The sequence below is a fragment of the Chelonus insularis genome, unplaced genomic scaffold, assembly GCF_013357705.1.
Source record: "Chelonus insularis isolate UGA/USDA-ARS -01 unplaced genomic scaffold, ASM1335770v1 scaffold_303_pilon, whole genome shotgun sequence".
In the NCBI taxonomy this organism is placed as follows: domain Eukaryota; kingdom Metazoa; phylum Arthropoda; class Insecta; order Hymenoptera; family Braconidae; genus Chelonus; species Chelonus insularis.
In genome coordinates this window covers 571,709-584,748 of record NW_023276792.1, presented here as the reverse complement: position 1 = coordinate 584,748, position 13,040 = coordinate 571,709, and the positions used below count along the sequence as shown (strand labels likewise).

The 13,040-nt window shown below is 27.3% G+C and overlaps 1 protein-coding gene across 1 annotated transcript in view; it reads left to right on the top strand.

Annotated features, from left to right (window-relative positions):
- Sol1 overlaps positions 1-13,040 on the top strand; it is a 110,822-nt gene that overhangs the window by 95,538 nt on the left and 2,244 nt on the right. The window contains exons 9-12 of the mRNA XM_035093972.1: positions 558-744; positions 1,307-1,497; positions 7,058-7,265; positions 11,084-11,331. Coding sequence (XP_034949863.1) covers positions 558-744; positions 1,307-1,497; positions 7,058-7,265; positions 11,084-11,331 — 834 coding nt within the window. The remainder of the gene's footprint in view (positions 1-557; positions 745-1,306; positions 1,498-7,057; positions 7,266-11,083; positions 11,332-13,040) is intronic.

Here is a 13,040-nt window from a genome sequence, read left to right as displayed (position 1 = left end):
GTTTTATAAAATTTAAATAACATGTAATAAAAATATTACGTACAATAATAATTCTATTCAATATGATGTTATCTCTTCGTAAACGATATTGTATTAAAAAAAAAAAATAATAATAACATGAATATTACAAAATAATTAATTGGATTATTTTATAATAAAGACTTAATTTGTTTACTTGTTTAAATGAAATAAAAAATATATCAAATAAAATATCATTTTAAATAATTCGCTGCTTCGAGGGTATTTAGTGTAGCTGTCACGGTCCGTTTGCAACTATTAATCATTCAATTTATAAAATAAAATGTTACGATTTTTAGTCATTGTAATGAATTAATTATCTCTATTGACTATATTTGTCAAATAAATATTAAAAAAATCTTTTGATATGAAATTTTAACTACCAGTTCTCTATGAAAGAACTAAAGAATATAATTATTTATACAAGTGTAATTAGATATTGATTTATATATAATATTGATGGTAAATTACAAATTAATGAGATTAGTTTTTCGTTAGAAATTTTTAGTTAACTAATGACATTTTTCTTTATGTTTTAGCATCGTCATGTGATATGGTTTATCACAGTGATATGACAAAAACTGGCATCGTCACATCACCAGGCTATCCTAATACGTATCCTCCAAGGTCAGCATGTCGATACGATTTTCAGGGTCGAGGCAAGGAACGAGTGCAAATTATTTTTCAAGATTTTAATCTTTTCAATTCACCAGACGAAACTAAAGGGTAAATGCAAACTACTTTTTTAACCAATGTAATAATAATGATAACAAAATTATTCAAAAAAATAATAGTGAAAATGAAATGATTTTAAAGTCTAAAAGCACTTAACCTAAATACCGTAGAGCTAAAAAAATATCAAAAGATTTCTCACCATTTTTATTACAAGAAAAAGTAAGAGAAAGATTTATAATCAAGCCATCTTGAATATATTCCTTAAAGTATATATTGAAATTTTTGAAATATTTTATTTAACCTCTTGATTTATAGATGAGCATGTTATCTGTTATTGTTTTCAATTTAATGCTATTTATTCAATTAACAGAATTGAAGCATTCAATAACATAACATCGAATATTATTTGAAACTCTGATGAATCTATTATTAAATATTATTTTATTATGATTTTTGTCAATGATATTTTAAAATAATGTCGAAAATGATATTATTCAAAAACGTATGAATGAATTTATTTCCAAGTATATTTTAAATTGAAAGCTTCATTGTGTTTCTTCTAATTATGGTTTATAATCACTAATACTACTAGATTAATTTCTGTGTATTTTAGATGTGAAAATGTGGATTCTCTAGTAGCGTTTGTTCCAATCGATGGGAGGATGGAAAAAATAGATGCCTTTTGTGGTACTGCACCTCCTCGACCCATTATGAGTAATGGTGCTCGACTTCTATTGGAATTTCGAGGAATTCAATCTTCACGTTTAGCAAAAGGATTCAAAGCTGTATATTCATTCACCGAGAGTAAGTAAAAAATAATTGATTTTCTTTTCGCCTCATGTAATCACATTTTATTAGAAAAAAGTTTCTCTTCAAAATTGATTTGTTACAATATATGTTAAATATTAAATGTCTTTGTTATTAAAGTGGTGCACTGATAAAAATTTACATTTTCTTCTTGACAATCACATCCAACATATCAATGTATATTTAGGTGATTGAATTTGAAAAACATCTGACAACAATCATTCGAAGCGTGAAAAACTTTTAACAACTCTCTCTCAGCTTTTCCATACTTTACTTTTTTTAACTTTTTAACTTCACAAGTTTATATATACCAACATAAAGACGACACTTTAGAGTGACTGAAAAGCCTCGAGGGGCAAGAATAATGATATATACCATGCTATTTTGTTGAACATCACATAAACGTAAAATGACGGATTTACGAGATCGTAGGTGAAAATGTCAAGCTATGATGTTGGAAAACAATGCGATACTGTCACTTCTGTACAAACTTGAACATTTTCCTCTTTAGTTGAACCCATCAATCTACTAGTCCCACTCGACTTTACTTACAACTATTCTGCTATACATGTCCTACCAAACATTTCAACAAAATCCTAAAGCAAACACGCATCAACAAAACTTGCTTCTTCTAACATCTACGATAATGCTTTAATATCATTCTCACCATTTACCCACTCAACTTTCACCAACTTTTAGAGTGTTATTTCTGCTGAAGGAGTTGGGGACAAGTTCAAAGAAAAAAAACGAACGAAGACTACTAAAATTCATCAAACTAAAGACATGATAAAGAATTTTTCTATAATTTTTCATATCATAATTTATTGATTTTTTTTATCTATTTTCAAAGTTCAGCTATTCAATATTTGATAATGATAATTTATTCTCTTATACCAAGTCATAAATAAAATTTTTAACTATCGAGAATTGATTGTCCAACTTTCCAAGTGTCTTGATAAATATTCTTTTAAATTGAAACAATAAAAATTTTATTATTTTAAAGAGTCAAGTAATGAAAAAGTTTTTCGAAAATTGTATAATTTTGCAAACAGATTGATTCAATTATTCTTTTACACATAAAAGTTATGTGATATAAAATTTTACACTGCATAACATGTTGAAATTTTTTTATTTCAATTCTTTTTTTAATTTATAAATAAAAAATTATAGTAAATTTTTGTTATTATGTCAGTCATAGGCAAGATATTTTCATTACAGCTAGTGAATCAAAAACGTTAAAAATAAGCAACCTTTTGAGCTTCACGTTTGAAACAAAAACGTTGACAAAGTTAATAGAAAACCATAAAAACTATTTTATATTGATATACTTATTTTTAGTGTAATAATCAACGGCGATATTATCCATAAATACTTAAATATCGATATTATTCTGTAAAAAAATTATGTAAATTATTTTTTTGTTTGATCATTTTCTCGTTAAATTGTACATCTTTTTCGCATTTGCATTAATTAACGCCATTTATCAAACTTGATTAAAATTTTTGCAATTGTAAAAAATAACATAAATAACTATCCAAATTATTTCTCGAATAATTTATCACCACAAAACGAAAACTAAGTATCAATTCAGCACGAAATTGTATAGGTTTTAGCATCGTAGTATCGAGACAAAATTTTTTGCATTTGAATGTCGTTGAATATTTCCAACACTGCAAAATAAAAATGGTTGGTTTTTTTCACGGTAAGCAGTATTTCTTTTTCTTGTTAAAGTTTTCACCAGATTTTTTTTATGATGAGATACATTTGAAAGTAATGAGCATGCGAGAGGTTGAATCGTGACATTTGATTTATTGTATATTTATAGTTAATTTGAAAAAACAACTTGAATCCCCTATAAAATTATGTCGATGCAAATACTCATAGATATTTTATAGCTTTTACGGTCATAAAATTTTTTATTCTACTCGTATTTTCGTAGTAATAAATTGGTGCTTTATATACTTCAAGAACATGTGGTAGCCGTTATCCATCGCTTGGTATAACGATGTTTCCAACAAGATTTTCCTGAATAAAAAGCCAAAAACTTGAGGTAAACCTAGCAAGAAAAAAGATCGAACAAAAAAAATGTCGTCAAGTGGCCCGTCGAAAATACCAACATAAATTGCCAATATATATATATATGTATATATACAGATATTCTTCAAACTAAAGTACTGATGGGTATTATAAAAGTTCTTCGACAAAACTTTATCAATTTTACAGATTCGCCACGTGCTCTAACGGTACTACAATGGATAACAGAATGTTGAGAACATAAAAGAAGAAAATACTTTTTTTTCCAGAAAAAATGTGATTAAAAACTTTCAAAAATCCATCAAAATCATTATTTTTACTACTATTTATTATTTTTCCTCCTCAAATGTTTTAAAAATCATAATATTTACATTTTTTTACAACCAAAAGATTTTATTTCTGAGGCTTAAAACTGATAATATTTGCTATAAAAAATTGTACACTACTTCTCAAGGAAATGTCTGGCCTAAGACTGAATTATTCTACTTAATTTTATTTTTATTTTTATTAACCCAAAAATGAACAAAAGTATGAAAATTGAACGTTGGAGAGAAACATTTTAAAGAAATTCTCTAATCTCCTAGCTCTTGACGAAAATATTTTTTGTCTAAAACCACTCTAATGTTCTTCATTTAATCTTTTGCAATTCTATAAAAACGTTAAACAACATTAATAATCCTATTACTCCATTCTTTTCGTTAACTCTATTATTCATGTACACCAAGTCTCATATTTCGGAAGTAAATAAATAAAAAACGTTGGTCTACTTTTGTATTGAGGGCTAAATTTGAAAAACAAATATTTTAGTTGAAAACTGAATTCATGATATACAAAAGATGGTTGTTAACAAGGTATTATTAATATACATAGAGAATGAATTCAATTATACGTCTTGTATTGTATAATATATGCATACTGCGTCTACATTTTGACTATCATTTAATCGACTAAATCAGCAGTGTGAACAAATTATCAATGACCTCTGATTTCGAATTGTGGTTCTCGGGATGTTATTCGTAACATGACACGTGTATTTAGCAATTTTAAGCTGCATAGATTATCAGAATTTCTGTGAAACACGTCGCTCTGTATTATTCAATTCAAAAATTACAAATTTTATTACAATACTACATTCATGATGTGCACACCTATTTTAATCTATTATATACTGAATTATCATAAATAATTCGAATGTCGCCTAGTAAAAATTTATTAGTGAATAAAAATTTTTTTTTGTTCTTAAATATTATTTTATGTTACAAATATCTACGATGAAAATACAACAGTTTATATTTTCGAAGAAGTACATATATTTTATATACATATATTTAGATGTATATATATGATTCTCTTTACTGCGTAATAAAAAATCTTTCTTCATGAACTTAATTGCCAGTTTTAATCCTCTTAAAGACTCAGCATTTTCACTGCACAAATCTGATCGAGAAATTATTTTTTTTCAGTCATTCCTAAAGCTTTACGATCTCAATTTTTTTTTACCTTCAACTAGCGTAAAAAGAAAAATAAATTTTTCCTTTTAATGAAGAAATTTCATAAAGCCTTCAAGACTGAATATAATTTATGTCAGAAAGTTTTTTTTGCTGTGTTTAAAGAACTTATGATTTCTGGAGTTCGATATTTTTAGAAAACGAATCACATTTTAATCAAAATCCTTAACAAGTGTGTTTAAATTAGTCAATTATATTATCATTAAAAATAAATTTCAAAGATTTACGAGTTTTTTTGATTTCAGTGATTTAAATTTTAAATGTAAAAATTACAAATTTATAATCACTTTATTTCATTTTTTATTCATTACAGCCAAAAAATGTTAAAATAGTCACTGATTTCATTTAAACATGCTCTTAAAACCAAATACAATCTAATTATATACATTTATTTTTATTCCATGCTCATCTGAGCTTTTGCAATTTCCATACATCGTATATTACATTAAGTTGAGAACAAACTACATTCGCACCATCTGACTTTACTCTCAACCTTGTATTTTTTACAAAGATAAACCAGGCATCACTTTGTTATTTTTTGTGCTGCTGTCTATTACCTTAAAATACTCGCAAATTTTTTCATCAATATTTCCACTCAATAGCGTGATAACTCCCTCAACATATCTTCTCTCATACCCTGACATCACCTTTAAACATGATTTACAATTACAGCACAGAAGATGCTCAATCATTTCGGCTTCCCAATCACAGAATCTACACGTCCATATATCATACCCTCTTTTGAACGCACAATTGAAGTTTTCGCACCTTATTAACCTGGCCCAAATAACTTTGAGATCACTTTTTCTTGCTCTTCCCTTAAGATGGTCAGCTCTTTTTTCTTTGTCTTTGCCCTCTACAGGCACCAGGTGTTTGTAGAGTGAGTTGAAAGATGAAGCTAGAATTGCATTCCATTCTTTTTCTTTCTCTTGTTGCAACCAACTATTATAACCTTCTCTGATGCTATCATATACTCTACCATCAATTTCTTCAACTTCAGCATCCTCCCACATCAGTTCACATAAGTCTGACCTACCAAGTGGCTCTAAATAATCATACACACAAGTACCCCATTTCGATGGTCTATGGTTCAGAATCGATCCCATCTCCTCTATCAAACATACCTTCGGCCACCTTTTACTATCCATGCTCAGTATTTCTTCGAAATGTCTTATGCATTCAATGGGTACTGCTATCTCGGTGTGTTTCTGACTGTACCTAAAGCTAGCACCTTTATCATGGGCCCGAGCTTACTCCACCCCCACACCTCAACACCGTATAACGCGACTGACTTCACCAAGGAATGCATCAGGTGCATTTTCTCGTTGATACAATCTCTTCCTGCTCCCTTACGAATACCCCAGGTCACGTTCGCCACTTTTGGGCCTTGCCTGCCAAGTACTTTATTTACCTGCTCATGGTATTTTTAGTTGTGAAATAAAATCCGAGGTACTTGAAGCTGTTGACAACCTCTAACTCTTCTCCTTTGAAGATCCACTTTCCACTCTGATTATATTTAAATGTTAAAATTGATCAGGTTGGCGTGAATATATTGTTAATTTATGAAACTCAACATTTTTATAGAAAATAAAAAAGAAAAGTAAAAAAAAAAAAACGCATAATAACTAAGATACACCGTCTCTATATATAATAAAAATATCCGTAAACCTTTTTTTTACATAAATTTTTTTATACTCAATTATTTTATGCGCGAAAAATTCTGGAATTTTAAGTTTTTATTAAGCGCTCCAGGCACATTACAGTAATCATTTTCCCATCTTCCAGTAAAGAACTTAATTATCAACCAATTAATAGTCATTAGTTTTTAATTATTAAAAAAAAGGTTCAATTTTAGAATTTAATCAACAGTTAAAAAAATAACATTTTAAAACAATTATTCATGGTATTTAATGTCGAGTCTTAGTGAATTATATGTTTTAAAAGTACTGTTGTAAAATAAAACCATGTCATTGGATTAACTTCTGTTTTAATTAATTAATTTTTTTTTTTTTTAGACTTTGGCATAACAACAGGACGACAAGAATCTGATTACCCCTGTGCTTTTGTGTTCAACAGCAATGAAACTCGAAATGGTACCATCGCTTCTCCAAATTACCCTGGATTTTATCCACGTAACACAGAATGTCATTATTTTTTTAATGGACAACCGAACGAGAGAATACATCTACATTTTAACTTTTTTGACGTTGAAGGAGTACTTCCGTAAGTTCAACAGACAAACTTCAGTTCATCAAACTCAATTAAATTGAATACATCTTTTTTCCTTGTTTTTTTTTTTAAATTTTTAAGACAACTTTATATCCAATATTTGTTTTCATTATTAGCTTGACTATCGAGAAAAGTTCTTTGAAATAAGCAATCAAATTCAACTTTTTTGCTATTTTTGTTCTACATAATAATCAAGAAAAAGTTTATTTCTATTTAAATAATAGATAATTAAATAATCATCATAAATCATAATTTGTATTGAATATGGTCGTTACTCAAACTCAAAACTTTTCTATCATAAATAAAACTGATCTATGGGCGATAACTTTATCAATACTACCTGTCAAAAAAAATTTTTATATTTACAAAGTTATTTATTTTTATCATTCTGTTGATACAATTTTCAAGCATTATTAATGCCATTATCATCAATTATTATTATTTAAAAATAATATTTCCCTATCAATTCCAAACTCTAGATTTAATTTTAATATATTGTTCATTTTAATCCTTTTATCTGTTGTTACGCTCTATTAATAATTATTATAAAATTTTTTCTATACATTCAAGTCACGCTTTTTGAATAGTAGTCAAAAAAATTGAACATAAATACAATATTATGACATACAAGCAGCATAAAATATTTCCACGTCACTATTCGAGATTACATATTTGACCTTTCAGAGCGCGACACCGTCAGAGATGGGATTTCCAAAATTTTTGAGTTATGACGGCATTCGAGCTACGGTGTGATATATTTTATGACATCCAACATATATAATCACAAACATATCTTTATGTTCACATGTTTTAGCCCGTAAAAACGTTCAAAAAAAAGTAAGAAATCTGATTGAAATTGGTGTCATTGGATTAGAAGATATGTAAAAATGAAACATCCATTTCACAACAAACTTACCTAATTAAAATAAACAAACGTTGGAATTAATAGGTTAAATTGGACTTTATACAAGCAAGGTGCAATCTGCGTGAAACTTTATCCAAACAAGTTTCACATGCTGCAATATAAATTCAATTTCACGATGAAACATATTGTATAGAGCTCGTATACAAGTTACGAAAATGTTTGTAAATGACAGAGAGCCAATAAATTCATGAAAGGCATTAAGAGAGTTTAAACAAAGTTATTATATCAAAGTGTTTCTACATCAATTACCAATGAAATTTTTACTATCTTAGAACCTTTGTATTCAGTCTATAGAATCATAATGAAATTTCATTGAATGCTGGGAGCATATTGACTGATAATTTGTATAGTATTCCATGGAAATTTGTTTATAATTATTCACCAATTTACCTTCAGGCTTATTAAAAATAATTACGCAAGTCGAACAATTTCGTCTATTTTATATCTAAAATTGATGATTTTACCTGTTATATTTCGAAATTCGTCAGATTTTTTCCTTGATTGTAAATCTGCTTCTGTATTTCTCTCTTAAACTTTAGTTCATCTGATCTTGTCCTCATCTTCATCTTTTTTTTCTGCTTATTTTAATTTGATTTCATTTTCTCCTTTTCATCATTTATATATGTGAGTATATATATATATATAATCGAATATATAACTAAAAGTTAAATGTAAAAAAGGAATTCTTAAGGTCTAAATGGCGTAGTGGCAACGTGTTAGACTTCAAGATTTTAAGGATTGCAAGTTCGAATCCAGATAAAAAAAATACTGTATATGTCACTTTTTTCAACATTCTTCTCATAAGCTCATAAGCATGGTCTTTTTAATGAGTGTAAGCAGAAGAAACAGCAGAATTGAAAGAGAATCGTAAGTCAGAATAATATAAATCTTGAAAAAACCATACATTGAAACAAATAAACGAATAACGAGAATAATTTTTATAATAATTTCGTTATTAGTATTGGCTACTGCTATTATTTATTATATTTTTCTTTTTAAATATTTTATTAATTTTTTATTAAATTCAGTTTTGTATTTAATAAATTTATATGTACACAATAAATAAATTTACTAATCATGGACTTATTTCATCTTAATATGTCAGTTCAAAGGACAAAAACAGACGAAAAAAAGATCTGTTTTTCTTCGTATTACTAAAAATCGCGGAGAAAAACAGACTTAAATATTCCAAGGTATTAGTAATAAAACAGGAGTTTTTTTATAACTAATTCCGTCTTCATCAAAGAGTCATAAAACAGATGAAAATTTTCAGCTTGGGAATAAATATAAATTCTTTCGTCTTGTATACAAGCTTTTACAATACTCAATTACGAGCTTATTACAATGTTTCTGATTTAAGAGTGCACTTCTTTATCTTCCGTTTTCATAAATAAGTTCTCAAATGTTTATTGGATTTATAAAGTGACTTTGACATCGGTAACTATTCAAATTTGGCTTGAATCTGGAGTCCCAAACATTGCACTTATAATATAAAGGAGTAAATTTAGGCCTAGAAAAGAATACCGGACCAAGGCCTTTAATTAGTAACAAGAGACAGGCGGAAGGGTAGTTGGAGATTCATCAGAAAATGCGGTGTACCGTAGCTAAACGTGATCGGATCCACGTATAGTCGTATTTCATTGCTACCCGATACGAGAGAGTCTTGCATAATATGAAATAGATTCCAAATGATCTGATCAATCACACGTTTTTCACTGCATGAAACCCTTAGAAGACATACAATATCTTTCTATTTACTTTTCTACTAAATTTATGACTTAAATAGATCTTCTTTTCATGTTCACAAAAATATCACATCAAAAATTTTTATAATATTCCATTTTCAACGTCAAGATAATTGACTACCAGTTCAAGAAATGACCAGGAAATGGCATTATCATTATTTACACTCATTTGAATTTCTTTTATCCAAGATGATAGAATATGACATTTATCATTATTATACATCAAATTAAGTTTAAACCTTTAAAAGATTTATTTTTCGTTTGCGATTATTTTTTATTGTCACTTTTTATTATCGTATATAAAACATTTTTATTCGAGAAATATTTAATCATTTTTATTCTAAAAAAATTTTTTAATGTTTTTATTGCAACATATATTTTGTAAGTAATATTTTTTGAAGCTATTTTTTATTATCATGAATTTTTTTATAGCAACAGTTTTCCAATACACATTGCATAAAAATATTTTATTATTGGTTAATTAAAAATCTATAGTCTTAAAAGTGCATTATGAAATTTATTACTTTGACTTATCGTTTTTTTTAAAACTTCATATTTTAATTAATATCGCTAAAAACTTTAGAGTGGCCACAAACGGTATATCCACCTTAATATAGAAATATTTCAGAAGTTGAATCAAATATAACGACTCTGAGTACTGCAGATTATTAAATATTCAAAACCTAAGCATACTCAATCCTTATAGAAATTATTTAATTGCCAGAAAGAATATGTTTCTGTTGGATTCGCAATATTATGACATTAATTCGAAAAAAATAAACTAATTGCTTATACTATAATCTCAACATTGTTAGTTAAAGTATAAACAAAAGAAGTATTTCGTTTGTAAATATTCTCATTTAAACTTATTGCCATTTCGGTAAGTTGTTGAAAAAAAATTTACAAAAAATTTTATGTATTTTCCATACTTTTACATATACAACTTCACATTTCAAAAAATTCAATTCCAAGCACTGAAGTTGAAGCTTAGTACTGCTAGTTTGAAATGTATAATAATTTGTTAGTTTCAACTGGAATTTTTTCTTTTAAAATCCAACGTTAAGAAGATTACATACATCAGCAAAGTGATTGACCATTAAATAAAAAATGATTAAATAATATTTTTTTCTTTTTCAATTTAGTTGTGAAGCAGTGTCAGCTAGTGACTACGTTGAATTTTCCAACTACATGACACGTGATAGAAAACATTCGCGACATTGCGGCCAACTGAAGGAGTTTGATGTTGAAAGCGACCGGAAATTTTTTCGAGTGACATTCAAGAGCAACGATCGGTTGGATGGGACAGGCTTCAATGCCAGCTATGTTTTCTTCGATGAAGAGGATAATTATACCATGAAGACACCTCTTAATGGATCTACTTCCAATCATGGTAAATTGAATTTAAGATGTTTTACTATTAACTTCATGTCGTGATAGTTTCATTAAATTCTTCTTTACAATTTCGGAAACAAGTTACAAGTATTCCAGTAAATAAAAGAAAATACTAATTATCTTTTTTTTATCAAAAAAACAATGTTGTACAAGATTTAACATTTGATAAGAATTGTTGTTAAATTCTCTTTTCAGCACAGGAATCTAATTTTGATAAACAACTATACTTCATTAATCTTATATTCTCAAATATCTTTCCACATCTTTCCTATTATTTTTGATCTAGTAAAAAATAATATCTGTTTAAAACTTGATAAATTTTTATTACTTCAGTATGTAAGCATCTTTATCGTTTTTTTTTAATTAAAAAAAAAAATACTTCATTGAAAAGGTATTAAAGTTAACAATAATAAAATACTTTCTCTCAACAAATCAATGATATATAACTTATCTACATCCATTTATAGTTCGTCCAGCTGCTGCCTACTGCTATTAATTAGTATATAGGATAATTTCAAAGTGATTTGACAGCACTTAAGTCGTCAAATGTATTACTATAATAAAAACAAATTATACTTTCATTATATAAGTAGATTAAAATAGTTATTTTGAGCATATTTCTCGTAAATGAATAAACATTAAACCACCCATATTTGTGGTAAGGAAATAACATTGAAAATAAATTATACAGATTATGTTAACTTTTTTCTTCTCATAAAGTAATTAAGAGTATATTTTGTTTATTACGTGTAAATTATTTTTTTTCAAGTAGATAGATTAATTTTGGTAGAATTTATGTACCTAATACAAAGCACATTACGTGCCAAGGTTTTTATAACATTAATCTTATTACGATAATTCATTTATTTACCACTTGCTACTCATATTTAATTGAATGAAATTTATAGTTATGCTAATTAATCATAGTCTTATGTAATTTTTTTCATTTTTAATATTCTAATTATACATAATATGTTTTTTAAAGTAGTTATAAATTATTTCGATGAAAAATAACATGACAATGAGTCTTAAAAACATTGTAAATTAATAAAAATCACGCCAAATATTAAACGATTGCGTCATATAGCGATAACTAGTCCAAGTTATCGATGCAAATGATGATTCGCGTGGTTTAATAACGAGCAAACTGACAGAAATTTCAGCTTCATTGAATTCAGACTAATTTGGACCTTTACAGCTCTAACGTATACGCAACACGATAGTGATGAATGTGATATACGTAAATTTGTAAATGGAAATATAGAACGTTCATACGGAAACGTATGCCGATATAACCGGAAGAAGCAACAACCAATCTGTGTACAGAAAATCATCAATTGTATTTATGTTGAATGCTTGATTATCATGTAGTAACAATAGTTAACACTATTTGATATTTCCGATCTACGAATACAATAAATATATGAATACATATACTATACATTGTTAACCGTATCATAATGTCAAATTAAGTTTACATAAATAATTATTCATTAATAACAATATGTTGTTAATACTATTGTTTGTATCTTACACGATAGAATATTACATTTAGCGAATAAATTTCTCCTGCTATCACTAGAGCTTTGCAGATTATACTGTTTTATACAATGAATCATTACAAGAGATGATTTTATACCAATATAATAATTATCATATTTAACAGCATTAACAATGCCGATGTATGATGAATATTAAATATTAAGT